Raw genomic sequence first — 17,193 nt, 5'->3', positions numbered from 1 at the left:
ATATTGTGAAATGGATCATGATCATGATCATAAGTCTAGTTAACATTCGTCACTGTACATAGAAAAGTTTTTTTCTTGTGATGAGTACTTTTAAGATCTACTCTCTTAGCAACTTCCAAATATACAATACGGTATTATTAACTATAGTCACCACTCTGTACATTACACCCCCATGCCTTATTTATTTTATAGAGGGAAGTTTGTACTTTTAACCCCCTTCACCCATTTCGCCCACCCCTCACTCCCTTGCCTCTGGCAATTACCAGTCTGTTCTCTGTGTCCGTGCTCTCTCTCTCTCTCTTTTTTAGATTCCACAGATAAGTGAGATCATAAGGTATTTATCTTTTTCTGTCTGGCATATTTCATGTAGTATAATAATCTTAAGATCCATCCAGGTTGTTACAGATGGCAAGATTTCATTTTTTCATGGCCATATATTATTACATTATGTATATATACCACATCTTCTTTATCCATTCATCCCTCAAGGATCACCTAGGTTGCTTCCATATTTTGGCTATTGTACTAATTTTGCTATGAACGTGGGGGTGCATATATCTTTTCAAGTTAGTGTTTTCCTTTTCTTCTTATAAATGCCTAGAAGTGGAATTGCTGGATGATATGGTAGTTCTATTTTTAATTTTTTGAGGAACCTCCATACTGCTTTTCATAGTGCTTACACCAATTTACATTCTCACCCATGGTGCACAAGTGTTCCCTTTTCTCCACATCCTTGCCAACACTTATTTTTTGTATTTTTGATAATAACCGTTTTAACAGGCATGAGATGATATCTCATTGGGTTTTGATTTGCATTTCCCAGTTGGTTAGTGATGTTGAGCACCTTTCAAGTACCTGTTGGCTATCTGCATGTCATCTTTGAAAAAAGTCTATTCAGGTCCTCTGCCCATTTTTAAAATTAGGTTGTTTGTTTTTAATGTTGAATTATGTGAGTTCTGTGTATATTTTTAGATATTAACCCTTTATAAGACATACTGCTTGAAAATATCTTCTCCCATTCAGTAAGAGGCCTTTTCATTTTGTTGATAGTTTCCTTTGCTGTGCAAAACTTTTTAGTTTGATATACTAGTCCCATTTGTTTATTTTTGCTTTTGTTTCCCTTTCCTGAGGAGACATATCCAAAAAAGTATTACTAAGACCAGTGTCAAAGAGCATACTTCCTATGTTTTCTTCTAAGAGTTTTATGATTTCAGGTCTTACATTCAAGTCTTTAATCCATTTTGAGTTAATTTTTATGTATGGTGTAAAATAGTGATCTAGTTTCATTCTTTTGCCTGTGGTTGTCCAGTTTTTCCAACACCATTTACTGAAGAGACATTTCTTCCCCCATTGTATATTCTTGGCTGTTTTGTTACAAATTAATTGACAATATATATGTGGGTTTATTCCTGCGCTCTCAGTTTTGTTCCATTGATCTATGTGTCTGTTTTTATGTCAGTAGCATACTGTTTTAATCACTATACTTTTGTAATATAGTTTCCTTTTCTTTTTCTTTTTGGCTGTGTTAGGTCTTCGTTGCTGTGCGTGGGCTTTCTCTAGTTGCAGTGAGCGGGGGCTACTGTTCGTTGCAGTGCACAGGCTTCTCGTTGTGGTGGCTTCTTTTGTTGTGGAGCACAGGCTCTAGGTGTGTGGGCTTCAGTAGTTGTGGCATGTGGGCTCAGTAGTTGTGGCTCACGGGCTATAGAATGCAGGCTCAGTAGTTGTGGCACACGGGCTTAGTTGCTCCGCGGCATGTGGGGTCTTCCTGGACCAGAGATCAAACCCATGTCCCCTACATTGGCAGGTGGATTTTTAACCACTGAGCCACCAGGGAAGTCCTGTAATATAGTTTCAAATCAGAGAGTGTGATGCCTCCAACTTTGTTCCTTGTTACACAAGATTGCTCTGGCTGTTTGGTTTTTCTTGTGGTTCCATACAAATTTTGGGACAATTTGTTCTATTTCTTTGAAAAATATCATTGGAATTTCGATGGAGATTGCATGGAATCTGTGGAGTGCCTTGGGAAGTATGGACATTTAACAATACTGATTCATCTAATTCATGAGCATGAAATATCCATTTATGGATATTTGTGGCTTCCATTTATTTGTGTCTTCCCATTTATTTGTGTCTTCTTCCATTACTTTCATTAATGTCTTGTGGTTTTCAATATAGAGGTCTTTCAACTTCTTGGTTAAATTTATTCCTAGGTGGTGTTTTTTTGGGGTGGGGGGATACATTTGTGAATAGGATTTTTTTCCTTTATTCCTCTTTGTGATAGCTTGTTATTGGTGTATAGAAATGCAGCAGATTTTTGTGTATTGATTTTATATCCTGTAATTTACTGAATTACTTTATTTGTTCTAACAATTTGTTGATGGAGTCTTTAGGCTTTTCTGTATATAATATGTCATCTGCAAAGAGTGACAGTTTTACTTTTTTCTTTCCAATTTGGATGCCTATTTCTTTTTCTTGCCTATTTTCTCCATCTAGGACTTCCAATATTATGTTGAATAAAAGTGGAAATTGTGGGCATCCTTGTCTTGTTCCTGATATTAGAGGAAATGTTTTCAGCTTTTTATTGTTGAGTATGATGTTAGATGTGGGCTTGTCATATATGGCCTTTAATATGTTGAGGTCTGTTCCCTCTATACCCACTTTGTTGACAGTTTTTATCATAAACGGATGTTGACTTTTGTCAAATGCTTTTTATCCTCTATGATCATATAGTTTTATGCTCATTTTGTTAATGTGCTATATCACACTGACTGATTTGGGGATAAAAAATTACGCTTGATCCCATTCTAAAGTTCAACATTTTTATTCTCTTTTCCCATCTTATGTTTTTGATGTCACATTTTATATCTTTTTAGTTTATGTATTCATTGACTAATTATTGTCATCATAGCTATTTTTACTATTTTTTCTTTTAATCTTCATACTAGCTTAAAAGTGATTACTCCACTACCTTACTATATATTTACCTTTTCAGTGAGACTTGTTCTTTCATGTTTCCTTGTTACTAATTAGCATCCTTTCTTTTCAGCTTAAAGAAGTCCCTTTAGCATTGTTTTTCAAGAGGGTATTAAATCGTTTATTGGTTACACATGATAAAGGATGCTACACAAGCTTCATTCCCATCTATAACTTTATCTGGTACCATAATTCAATTTAGATATATCGCATAGGATGTGCCAAGAATCACATTAATAACCAAAAAACTCCATGACTTTGCTTGGGTGACCCTTTTAACGGTGAACTCCAGGTCACAACACAGTAACTGTCAGTTCAACTACACCAAGGTTTCTGAAGACAATGGCTTCTCCACCCAAGCAGGTTGTAAATAAATTTCACATGGAACCTGGCATTACCCTGAAGGAATTCTAACTTCACACTGTTGGGGTAGTTTACCAAAATGGCTGCCGAGTAGACTAACTTTACATAGCACATTTTAAAAAGACACATTTATTCAGTGTCATGATCAGACTATTACATTTAGCAATCAACAACATGGGTGCAAAAAACAAAAAATCTACATTAAAACCCTTTGTTGGAATGCTTTATACTTTCCACAGAACAGAAACTAAAATAACCTGTTATACAATTAGTCATAAATACAGTCCTCGAGCTTTTTTTTGCCCATACACATGAGTATTGTCTAAAACATGTCTTCTTTGTAGCACCTAGGCCCTGCCACCACTGTGCTTGGCTGAGTTCACAAATCTGTTGTAACCTGTAGCTTCCCTGTCACTTCTCTGGCTCTCCTCTCCTGCTAAGCTTTGTTTCCTGGCAGCAATTAAAACCTTCTGCCACTGCCATAGCTACTGCTGCTGCTGGAACCACCATAGCCACCTTGGTTTCGTGGTTTGGCAAAGTATTGGCCCCTACCACCACAGGGCCCAGAACTTCTGCCTCCAAAGTTTCCTCCTTTCATGGGTCCAAAATTTGAAGACTGATTATTATAATTGCCAAAATCATTGTAGCTTCTGCCACCTCCAAAACTGCTTCCATCATTACCAAATCCATTATAGCCATCCCCACTGCCACCATATACCCCACCACCACAGCTGCCACCAAAGCCACCTCGACCACTGAAGTTTCCTCCACAACCGAAGTTGTAATTCCCACCAAAACCACCTCCGTGACCACCACCAAAGTTTCCAGAACAACTTCCACTTCTTTGGCTGGATGAAGCACTAGCCATCTTTTGCTTAGATAGGGCTTTCCTTACTTCACAGTTGTGGCCATGCACAGAGTGGTATTTCTGAATGACAATCTTGTCTATGGAGTCATGGTCATCAAAGGTTATGAAAGCAAAGCCTCTCTTCTTGCCACTGCCTCGGTCAGTCATGATTTCAATCACTTCAGTTTTCCCATACTGTTAAAAAAACAATCTCTGAGGTGATGTTCTTCAGTGTCTTCTTTAATGCCACCAACAAAAATCTTTTTCACAGTTAAGTGTGCACCAGGTCTTTGAGAATCTTCTCTTGAGATGGCCTTCTTTGATTCACAACTCTTCCATCCACCTTTTGTGGCCTTACATTCATGGCGGTAACCACCTCTTCCACAGTGGCATGTGTGACAAACCCGAAGCCTCTGGAGTGGTGAACTGTGTGGTGAACGCACACAGTCTGTGAGCGTCCCCCATTGCTCACAATGGCTCCTCAGACTCTCATTGGTTGTTTCAGAGCTCAAACCTCTGATGAAGAGCTTTCGCAGCTGGGAGCTGGGAGACTCTGACTTAGACGTGACGGCAGTGGAGGAGGGGAGACTTCAACGATGCTTACTCAGTAGCATGCACAGGCAGAAAGGGTCCTTGAGCATTTCTTATAAGGCCAGTTTAGTGGTGATAAATTCTTTTAGCTTTTGCTTATCTGGGAAACTCTATGTCTTCTTCAATTTTGAATGATAACTTTGGCAGGTAGAGTATTCTTGGTTGGAGGTTTTTTTCTTTCAGCACTTTTAATACATCGTTATACATTATGTATTTATGGAGCAATAAAAAAGCATGTCTTCCTTGCCTGATTTTGGTTGAAATTGAAAGAGATTCAGGAGTCACAGAGATGGAAATAAATGTAGTACCTTTATTACTGATGAAGTTAATTGAAAAATGTAGCCTTAAATCCACAGCTAAGTGGACTTGCTGTTTTTCCCCTCCAGAATAGATCTTACCAAGAGTAACTGGCACAGCTAGAAAAGCACAGACCTCCTCTGCATGGGTGAGAACAGACCAGAATGCATGCTTTTTGCAAGTGAGCAGGCTTAACAAAAGAATCCAGAAGTGGCTGAGCTGCAATTCCTTCTCCTAAACTCTCCTATAGGATTAGCCATTTCTCTTTCCCTGGCAATTAGTGAATGAGGGACATCAAGAAGCCAGAAATGTCAATTTAGCTGAAGTTGCCTCTGTAAAGATTCACAAAAACTGAGGAAAAGTTTTCCCACCTAACAGTATACATACAATAATTTATTATAGAAGTGTCATTTCAAATAAATGGATAATTCAATAAATGAATTAGTGTTCCTGGCTAACTTTTGAAAATACAGTTAAATCCTAAAACTCGTAGGTTTCATAAAAACAGTTTGTTTTCTATGTATATTATACTACAATAAAAATTCTTTTTAAAAAGTATGTGTGATATGAGCTCATTTTTATTAAAAAAATGCATATATATTTGTTCGTATACAAACACATATATATTTATGTCAGTCTGGAAGGACATGCATGAAAATGTTAGCAGTTATTGTTTTTAGGTGATGGAAGTGTAAGTCTTACCTTTTCTTTTACAGTAAGCATGTCTTTTTACTCAGCTAAAATAAAATTATTTTTCTATAAATGTTATGTGGCCAATTGTTACTCTTTTATAGTCTGAATTAAAATAATAGATAGAAGCAATGTTTTAAAACTTGTAACAACTATTTGCACAATCGTACACTCAGAAATGCTCAAAACATAGGTATAGTAGGGAATACTTTTTTTTCTGATAGTAGTTAAAATAAGATTTCTTTAATAGTGTATGACAGTATAAAATTGGGAAGTCACACTCATTATTCTATCTTTACATGATATTATGGCATGTACATAATATCTGTTTCTTAGGTTTTCTCTTTCTTAGGTTAATTCAATTTATTCCAGTGAACAAATGTAATGATGTTACCTAAACTAAAATTACCAACGAATGTTATTTGTTATCTTTAAAGAAGAAACAACTCTAAATCACCCCAACATTTTACATTGCTCATTTATAACTTGTATATTTATTTATGTAACAATTATCTTATTAGTGACCATGTAACAATATATCTCTATATGCTCAACTTACTAAACTTTTAGTTAAAGGAAGAAAAAGAAGGTTAGGTAATTCAAAATTCAAATAAATAATTTCTTTCTAAGGTCTTTTACTTTGTGACCATGGAAATTGTACCCTTTTCAATTCAGCAAAATATCCTAGGTATTTATTTACTCTGTGCATGACTTTGTTAGATACTATCAAGATAAGTTCATTAAGATAGAAATGTTATTATGAGATGTGAATTAACATTCTTACTAATTGAAAACATTGTTAAATACCAGAGCTCCTTCATTCCACATCATGAAAATAAAAGTTCTAACAATGAAGTAGTTGCATTTATTAGATCTAGATCCTGTTTTGATTTTCAGGGAAAATAACTTTTTATTAAATCACTGTACTTTAACTGAAAGTTTAGTAAGGTTAGCATGTAGGAATATATCGTTACATGGTCACTGATAAAATAATTTATATATGAGAATTTCATTGTTATATCAGCAGTAAAAGGGGTTGGGCACTTTTCATTTTTATATATTAAAGGTAAATAACATTACCAATTTTTGTTTGGAGGCCATTGTTATATTTGCTAATTTGATTAAATATAGATAACAAACAAAAATTTAAAAAGAGAAAGTAATACCGTACTAGTCTATAAATTTCCTGAGAACAGAGTCTATCACTTTCCCAAGTACAAACTTTACACATAAGTATATAGGAAATTTAACTTGATAAAAATGGAATTATATGATTACAAATAAAAAGTACTGTAGAATATAGCATGTTATATGTTAACCTTAAGTAAAGCACCTTAAAACCTTATTATAACATGGTTGTCCAGGGCCATATCAAGGCAGCCCTATACCGACAGACTAATGAGATTATGTGGCACCAGTTTGGGATAAAGGGAGGAAGGTGTGGGGATCAGAATAGATGGTGAGGATTATTTGGAGCTATTACTAAAACATTAAGGTATTTGTAGATGCTAAAAGTGTAATGGCTATGGATCTCTTAAGGTGTCCTCTTGATCTACTTCTTTTTCATTGTTATCTACTTCCTGCCATTGTTGGAAAACAATAGTATTTTTTCCCTGAACAATAGATTTTCTTATCTTAGATTTTGCTATAACTCTTTATATATAAGCTAAAATATTAGAATTTGGTTCAAAATAATTTTTACCTTTCTGTTTCTTTATTTAGGCATAATGTCCACTGCTTGGGATTTGTATGATTCTTATAATGCTATGGAGCTTTCATCTTTACCAGTAAAACCATCTACAGTTGATTCAAGTAGTAAAGCAAGCATACCTTCTAAAGACTGGGACCAAAGGCTGCCAGGGAGTAATTTAGAAAAAAGTAAGATTTCATTTATTTCAGTTTTTTAAAAATTGGGGTAAAATTGGTATATAACATTATATTAGTTTCAAGTGTACAACATAATAATTCAATCTTTGTATACACTACAAAGTGATCACCACAATGTCTAGTTACTATCTGTCACCCTATAATTAACCCACCCCCTTTACCCATTTCACCTACCCCCCAACCTCCTTCACCTCTAACAACCATGAATCTGTTCTCTGCATTTATGAGTTTTGTTTTTGTTTTGTTCTTTACATTCCACATATGAGTGAAATCATATGGTATTTTGTCTTCCTCTCTCTGACTTATTTCACTTAACAGAATACCCTGCATTTCCCTGGTAATTAGTGATGTTGAACATCTCATGTACCATTTGGAAAAATTGTCTGTTTTGCTTATCTGTCAATTTTTAATCAGACTTTTTTTTTTTTTTGCTATTGAGTTCTTTGAGTTCTTTATATATTTTGGATTAATCCCTTATCAGATATATGGTTTGCAAATATTTTCTCCTATTCAGTAGGTTGTCTTTTCATTTCGTTGATGGTTTCCTTTGCTGTGCAGAAACTTTTTAGTTTGATGTAGTCCCACTTGTTTATTTTTGCTTTGGTTGCTTTTGCTTTGGAGTCAGATCTAAAAAATCAATGCCAAGACCAATGTCAAGAAGCTTACTGTCTATGTTTTCTTCTAGGAGATTTATGGTTTCAGGTCTATGTTTCAAGTCTTTAATCCATTTTGAGTTAATTTTTACATTCAGTGTAAAATAGTAATCTAGTATCATTCTTTTGCTTGTGGCTGTCTAGTTCTCCCCACACCATTTATTGAAGAGACTGTCCTTTCTCCATTGTATATTCTTGGCTCCTTTGTCATAAATAATTGACAATATATGTGTGTGTTTACTTCTGTGCTCTCTATTCTGTTCCATTGATCTATGTGTCTGTTTTTATGTCAATACCATGCTGTTCTGATTACTAGTGCTTTGTAGTATAGTTTGAAATTAGGGAGTGTGTACCTCCAGCTTAGTTCTTCTTTCTCAAGATTGCTTAGACTATTCACTGTCTTTTGTGGTTCCACACAAATTTCTGAATTATTTGTTCTAGTTCCGTGAAACCTGCCATTGGAATTTTGATAGGGATTGCATTGAATCTGTAGACTGCTTTGGGTCACATGAACATTTTAACAGTGTTAATTCTTCCAATCCATGAGCATGGACTACCTTTCCATTTATTTGTATCTTTTAAAATTTCTTTTATTAGTGTCTTGTTATTTGAGATTTTTTGGAATGATGTTTTCACGTGACATTTTTAATAAATTCTTTTGTAGCAGTTACAATATTTTCTTTCTGGTGGAACATGAAAAATACAACTTTTGCTTAGAAATAGCATTGTTACTCTTTCACATGGTCTTGGACTTTGAACTGAAATTTTTATTTTTTCTTGGATACCTGTCAAGAGTTTCAAAGATTGTATCTTTCTCTGTCGCTTCTTTACTTGCTCTTAAACTTTTTTCATACATGTAGGTTCCACAGTTTTCTCTTTCTCTTTCTATACGTTAGATAACTTGTAAGAAAAAGAAAATATGCAAGCTCTGTGACAACATAAAATGGAGATACATTAACAACAATGGCTTTTAATTGGGGACAATTTTACCTTTCCTAGGGGACACTTGGCAATATCTGGAGACATTTTTGGTTGTCATGACTATGGTGACATTTTGGGTAGATGCCAAGGATACTGCTAAAATTTCATCAATTCACCAAACAGCCCCACAACAAAAAAAATTATCTGGCCAAAATGTCAATACTACCAAGGCTTGGAAATCCTGCATTACAAATTTAGCTTTTAGTATGTTAAGTTTTAAGATTAAATGTTATAATTAAAACCAACACAAAATTGTAATTCTCCAGATATACTGCTATGAAAGAACTTTTACAAAGTTCAGTTATAAGAAGTTTGTTAAGTTCCACTTCTGATTATTTTGTGATTATATAATTTTTCTCTCCAGATTCTGAACTTCTGAGTCTTTTTCTCCTAGAATGATATTACTACATTTAAGGGATGGTCTTTACTTCAGACTAACTATACCCTGGCAACGTTTTGTAAAGTTTTGGTAAATTTTCATAAATTGAACTCAAATATTTCTACTCTCACTAATTTTGACCCAAAGACAAATGTAATGTTTAAAAATAGTAAATCATTAAATATTTTGAAAAGCCAAGTTTAAAAAGAATTGGTAATATTCAGAAAACAATTACCTTATTTATAATGACTACATACCCTTCAGAGATACAGATTCATGGAACTTATCACCTTATAACTTGCTCTATCACTGTTTCTCAACTTTAATGTTAAAAATGTCTAAACTTTAGATGTGTTGGTTTTTTTAAAATGATATTTACGGTATGTAGACTATATCCATATTTTACTGAAAGTTATTTATAATGAACACCAGTTCATTTTCCCAGAGGAAAGTGAAGGGGAAGAATGAATCATTAGTAACCACTAAGGAAACATTATTTTTTGTTGTTTAAGTATTAATGTCCATACAGTAGGTTTGCTTTTAGAAGATTCCAAAAATTGCTAGGAAAAAATCAATCTTAGACTAAAAATTACATGGGACTTCAAAATATATTATCCCACCCCCATTGAAGCCATTGAGCCACAAAAAAGTGTTAGTGGAAGGTCCTACAAGGAAAATGTCTCAAATTGTGGGTCTTTTATTTCATGTGTGTATGGGTGTGCTTTTAAAAGCAAAAAGGGATAATATAATTATATTCAATAACTACAATACAAAGTGAAAATAAATTTTATTTTATTATTATGGCCAGTTAGTGGAATAGGAGACCCCAGAACTAGGAAAAGGGAGAAAATAAAACATAGAAAAATGTATGCAACAGAGCCAAATGATCAGATTTATTGAGAATTAAAGTAATTCAGATAAAAACTAGGACTAGGTCACCTCTAAGGTCCCTTTTGACTCTGAGATTTTGTAATGTAAACACAAAGAGAAAAACGTTAAATATGATCCATATTGCTTTAAGAAGTATTTCTATTCCATTTAAACTTTGAATGTATGGGTTATATTTTAACCTCTATTATCATATTCAAGGGAAAAAGAGGCCCATAGTTTTCATTTTTGAAAGTGTATAAGGCCATAGCTCAGTTCACAGAGAAAAATTATTTTCTCTTAAGGGCTTTTTTTTTCTTTTGCAGTAGGGTTTTAGATTTTAAAAAATGAGTAGGCATTTTAAGCAAAGGTTTATAGAAAAGTTGAGCAGATAGTACTGAGAGATTCATATAACTCCATCTTTGTCCCAACTCCACACACAATTTCCCCTATTTTGAACATCTTACATTAATGTAGTACATTTGTTACAATTCATGAACCCATATTAATATATTATTATTCATAGTTTACATTACAGTTTAATCCTTGTGCTGTACTGTTCTATGAGTTTTGACAAATGCATAATGACATATTTCCACTATTACAGTTTTACATGGAATAATTTCACTGACCTAAATTTCTCCTGTGCTCCACCTATTCTATCATTCCTCCTTCCCTATACCCCTGGCCACCACTGATCTTTTTATTGTCTCTGTATTTTTGCCTTTTCCAAAATATCATATAGTTGGAATTGTATAATATACAGCCTTTTCAGACTGGCTCCTTTCACTAAACAATATTCATTTAGGATTTCTCTATGTCTTATCATGACAGCTCATTTATTTTTATCACTGAATAATATTACATTGTATGGATGTACCACTGTTTGTTTATCTATTACTTTATTGAAAGATATTTTGGTTGCTTCTAGTTTTTGGTGATTATAAATAAAGCAGCTATAAACATTCATGTGTTGGCTTTTTGTGTGGATATAAGTTTTCAACTCATTTGGGTAAATACCTAGGAGTATGATTGCTGGATCATATAGTGAGAGTATGCTTAGCTTCTTAAGAAACTATGAAACTGTCTTCAAAAGTGGTTGTACCATTTTGCATTGCCACAAGCAATGAATGAGTATTCCTGTTGCTCTCATTCTTGGCAATATTTGATATTGTTACTTTTTTTGGATTTTTAGCTATTCTTTTTAAAATTTTTTGACATATAATGGATACAATATTATATTAGGTTCTGTTTTACAACATACTGATTCAACATTTAAATACATTATGAAATAATCACCAGGATATGTTCAGTAACCATCTGTCATCATACAAAGTTATTACAGTATTATAAGCTATATTCCTTATGCTGTATATTACTTCGTTGTGACTTATTTTATAACTGGAAGTTTGTACCTCTTAATCCCTTTTACCTGTTTCACCCAACCACCCACACTCATTTCCTCTGCAACCCCCTGTTTGTTCTCTGTATCTATGTCTGTTTCTGGTTTTTGTTGTTTATTTATTTTGGTTTTTTGATTCTACATGTAAGTGAAATCATATAATATTTGTCTTTATCTGACTTATTTCACTTAGGAAAATGCCCTCTATATTCATCCATGTTGTTGCAAGTGGCAAGATTTCATTCTTTTCTATGGTTTGGTATTATTCCATTATATATATACCATATCTTCTTTATCCATTTATCTATCAATGAACACTTAGGTTGTTTCCATATCTTTGCTATTGCAAATAATGCTGCTATGAATATTGGAGTGCATGTATCTTTTCAAATTAATGTTTTCATTTTCTTCAGATATATACCAAGCAGTGGAATTGTTGGATCATATGGTAATTCTATTTTTAGTTTTTTGAGGAATCTTCATACTGTTTTGCATAGTGGCTGTACCAATTTACATTCCCACCAACAGTGCAAGAGGGTTCTTTTTTCTCTACATCCTTGCTGACACTTGTTACTTATTGTCTTTTCTTTTTTCTTTTTTTCTTTTTTTTGGCTGCGTTGGGTCTTCGTTGCTATGTGAGGGCTTTCTCTATTTCCAGCGAGCGGGAGCTACTCTTCATTGCGGTGAACGGGCTTTTCTTTGTTGTGGCCTGTCTTGTTGTGGAGCACGGGCTCTAGGTGCGTGGGCTTCAGCAGTTGCAGCACGTGGGCTCAGTGGTTGTGGCTCACGGGCTTAGTTGCTCTGCGGAACATGGGATCCTCCTGGACAAGGGATCAAACCCGTGTCCCCTGCATTGGCAGGTGGATTCTTAACCACTGTACCACCAGGGAAGTCATTACTGTCTTTTTGATGTTAGCCATTCTGATAGGTTTGAAGTGATATCTCATTGTAGTTTTGATTTGCATTTCCCTGATCATTAGTGATGTTGAGCATCTTTTCATGTGTCTGTTGGCCATCTGTATGTCTTCTTTGGAAAAATATCTACTTAGGTCCTCTGCCCATTTTCTAATCTGATTATTTGGTTTTTTGATATTGAGATGTATGTGTTCTTTATATATTTTGATATTAACCCCTTATCAGATACATGATTTGTAAATGCCTTCTCTTGTTCGGTAGATTGCCTTTTCATTTTGTTGATAGTGTGCTTTTCTGTGCAAAAGCTTTTGAAATTGATGTAGTCCCATTTGTTTATTTTTGCTTTTGCTGCCCTTGCCTGAGGTGACAGATCCAAAAATGTATTACTAAGACTTATGTCAAAGAGTTTACTGTCTGTGTTTTCTTCTAGGAGTTTTATGGTTTCAGGTTTTACATTCAGGTCTTTAATCTGTTTTGAGTTTATTTTGTATATGGTTTAAGAAAGGAGAGCAGTTTCAGTCTTTTGCGTATAGCTTTCTGGTTTTTCTAACACCATTTATTGAAGAGACTGACTTTTCCTCATTGTATATTCTTGTCTCCCTTGTCATAGATTAATTGATCATATAAGTGTGGGTATATGTCTAGACTCTCTATTCTGTTCTATTGATCTATTGTGTCTGTTTTATGCCAGTACCATACTATTTTGATTTCTTTAGCTTTGGAATATAGCTTGAAATCAGGGTGCATGATACCTCCAGCTTTGTTCTTCTTTCTCAAGATTGCTTTGGCTCTCTGGGGTCTTTTGTGTTTCCATACAAAATTTAGAATTATTTGTTCTAGTTCTGTGAAACATGTCATTGCAATTTTGATAGGGATTACACTGAATGTGGAGATTGCCTTGGGTTGTACAGACATTTTAACAGTATTAATTCTTTCAACCCATGTGCAAGGTATATCTATCCATTAATTTGCCTTGACTTCAATTTCTTTAATCAATGTCTTACAGTTTTCAGAATATAGTTCTTTTACCTCTTTTGTTAAAGTTATTTCTAGGTATTTTATTCTTTTGGATACAGTTGTAAATGGAATTGTTTTCTTAATTTCCCTCTGATAGATTGTTATTAGTGAATAGAAATACAACAGATTTCTGTACATTAATTTTTTATTATTTATTTATTTATTTTTGGCTGTGTTGGGTCTTCGTTGCTATGCAGGGGCTTTCTCTAGTTGTGGTGAGCAGGGGCTACTCTTTGTTGTGGTACGCGGGCTTCTCATTGCGATATGCGGGCTTCTCATTGCGATGGCTTCTCTTGTTGAGGAGCATGGGCTCCAGGCGCGCAGACTTCAGCAGTTGTGGCACGCAGGCTCAGTAGTTGTGGCACACGGATTTAGTTGCTCTGCAGCATGTGGGATCTTCCTGGATGAGGGCTTGAACCCATGTCCCTTCCCTTGGCAGGTGGATTCTTAACCCCTGTGCCACCAGGGAAGTCCCTACATTAATTTTTATACTGGAACTCTACTGAATTCACTTATTAGTTCTAATACATTTTAGGTGGAGTCTTCAGGATTTTCTGTATATAGTATCAGGTCATCTGTAAACAGTGACAGTTTTACTTTTTTCTTTCCAATTTAAATGCTTTTTATTTCTTTTTCTTGTCAAATTGCTGTGGCTATGACTTTCAATACTACTGACTTTGTTGTTGTTGTTTTTTTAACATCTTTATTGAAGTATAATTGCTTTACAATGATGTGTTAGTTTCTGCTTTATAACACAGTGAATCAGCTATACATATACATATATCCCCGTATCTCCTTCTTCTTGCATCTCCCTCCCATCCTCCCTATCCCACACCTCTAGGTGGTTACAAAGCATGGAGCTGATCTCCCTGTGCAATGCGGCTGCTTCCCACTAGCTATCTATTTTACATTTGGTAGTGTATATATGTCCATGCCACTCTCTCATTTCATCCCAGCTTACCCTTCCCACTGCCTGTGTCCTCAAGTCCATTCTCTACGTCTGCGTCTTTATTCCTATCCTGCCCCTAGGTTCTTCATAACCTCTTTTTTTTTTAGATTCCATATATATTCCATATATATGTAATATGGTATTTGTTTTTCTCTTTCTGACTTACTTCACTCTGTATGACAGACTCTAGGTCCATCCACATCACTACATATAACTCAATTTCGTTTCTTTTTATGGCTGAGTAATATTCCATTGTATTTATGGGCCACATCATCTTTATACATTCATCTGTCGATGGACACTTAGGTTGCTTCCATGTCCTGGCTATTGTAAATAGAGCTGCAATGAACATTGTGGTACATGACTCTTTTTGAATTATGGTTTTCTCAGGGTATATGCCCAGTAGTGGGATTGCTGGGTCATATGGTAGTTCTATTTTTAGTTTTTTAAGAAGCTCCATACTGTTCTCTGTAGTGGCTGTACCAATTTACATTCCCACCAACAGTGCAAGAAGGTTCCCTTTTCTTCACACCCTCTCCAGCATTTACAGTTTGTAGATTTTTTGATGATGGCCATTCTGACTGGTGTCAGGTGATACCTCATTGTAGTTTTGATTTGCATTTCTCTAATGATTAGTGATATTGAGCATACTTGCATGTGTTTGTTGGCAATCTGTATATCTTCTTTGGAGAAATGTCTATTTAGGTCTTCCACCCATGTTTGGATTGGGTTGTTTGTTTTTTTGATATTGAGCTGCATGTGCTGCTTGTAAATTTTGGAGATTAATCCTTTGTCAGTTGCTTCATTTGCAAATATTTTCTCCCATTTTGAGGGTTATCTTTTTGTCTTGTTTATGGTTTCCTTTGCTGTGCAAAAGCTTTTAAGTTTCATTAGGTCCCATTTGTTTATTTTTGTTTTTATTTCCATTTCTCTAGGAGGTGGGTCAAAAGGACCTTGCTGTGATTTATGTCATAGAGTGTTCTGCCTATGTTTTCCTCTAAGAGTTTGATAGTGTCTGGCCTCACATTTAGATCTTTAATCCATTTTGAGTTTATTTTTGTGTATGGTGTTAGGGAGTGTTCTAATTTCATTATTTTACATGTAGCTGTCCAGTTTTCCCAGCACCACATATTGAAGAGGCTGTCTTTTCTCCATTGTATATTCTTACCTCTTTTATCAAAAATAAGGTGACCATATGTGTGTGGGTTTATTTCTGGGCTTTCTATCCTGTTCCATTGATCTATATTTCTGTTTTTGTGCCAGCACCATACTGTCTTGATTAGTGCATCTTTGTAGTATAGTCTGACGTCTGGGAGCCTGATTCCTCCAGCTCCGTTTTTCTTTCTCAAGATTGCTTTGGCTGTTCGGGGTCTTTTGTGTTTCCATACAAATTGTGAAATTTTTTGTTCCAGTTCTGTGAAAAATTCCATTGGTAGTTTGATAGGGATTGCATTGAATCTGTAGATTGCTTTGGGTAGGATAGTCATTTTCACAATGTTGATTCTTCCAATTCAGGAACATGGTATATCTCTCCATCTGTTTGTATCATCTTTAATTTCTTTCTTCAGTGTCTTATAGTTTTCTGCATACAGGTCTTTTGTCTCCTTAGGTAGGTTTATTCCTAGGTATTTTATTCTTTTTGTTGCAATGGTAAATGGGAGTATTTCCTTGATTTCTCTTTCAGATTTTTCATCATTAGTGTATAGGAATGCAAGAGATTTCTGTGCATTAATTTGGTATCCTGCTACTTTACCAAATTCATTGATTAGCTCTAGTAGTTTTCTGGTAGAGTCTTTAGGATTCTCTATGTATAGTATCATGTCATCTGCAAACAGTGACCACTTTACTTCTTGTTTTCCAATTTGGATTCTTTTATTTCTTTTCCTTCTCTGATTGCTGTGGCTAAAACTTCCAAAATTGTGTTGAATAATAGTGGTGAGAGTGGGCAACCTTGTCTTGTTCCTGATCCTAGTGGAAATGGTTTCAGTTTTTCACCATTGAGGACGATGTTGGCTGTGGGTTTGTCATATGTGGCCTTTATTATGTTGAGGTAAGTTCCATCTATGCCTACTTTCTGAAGGGTTTTTATCATAAGTGGGTGTTGAATTTTGTCGAAAGCTTTCTCTGCATCTATTGAGATGATCATATGATTTTTCTCCTTTAATTTGTTAATATGGTGTATCACGTTGATTGATTTGCGTATATTGAAGAATCCTTGCATTCCTGGGATAAACCCCACTTGATCATGGTGTATGATCCTTTTAATGTGCTGTTGGATTCCGTTTGCTAGTATTTTATGGAGGATTTTTGCATCAGCGATATTGGCCTGTAGTTTTCTTTCTTTGTGACATCTTTGTCTGGTTTTGCTATCAGGGTGATGGT

At 34.9% G+C, this 17,193-nt stretch overlaps 1 protein-coding gene and 1 pseudogene across 1 annotated transcript in view; one reads left to right on the top strand and one right to left on the bottom strand.

Moving 5' to 3' along the window:
• The window catches only part of DNAI4 (dynein axonemal intermediate chain 4), a 125,554-nt gene that overhangs the window by 46,502 nt on the left and 61,859 nt on the right, over positions 1 to 17,193 (top strand). Inside the window, 1 exon segment of the mRNA XM_036843370.1 lies at positions 7,484 to 7,639. Coding sequence (XP_036699265.1) covers positions 7,484 to 7,639 — 156 coding nt within the window.
• On the bottom strand, positions 3,538 to 5,794 carry LOC118900034 (annotated as a pseudogene).

This window comes from Balaenoptera musculus, chromosome 1 (assembly GCF_009873245.2).
Source record: "Balaenoptera musculus isolate JJ_BM4_2016_0621 chromosome 1, mBalMus1.pri.v3, whole genome shotgun sequence".
Classification (NCBI taxonomy): domain Eukaryota; kingdom Metazoa; phylum Chordata; class Mammalia; order Artiodactyla; family Balaenopteridae; genus Balaenoptera; species Balaenoptera musculus.
The sequence above is the reverse complement of the archived record's forward strand: the minus strand, read 5'-3'. Positions and strand labels throughout refer to the sequence as shown.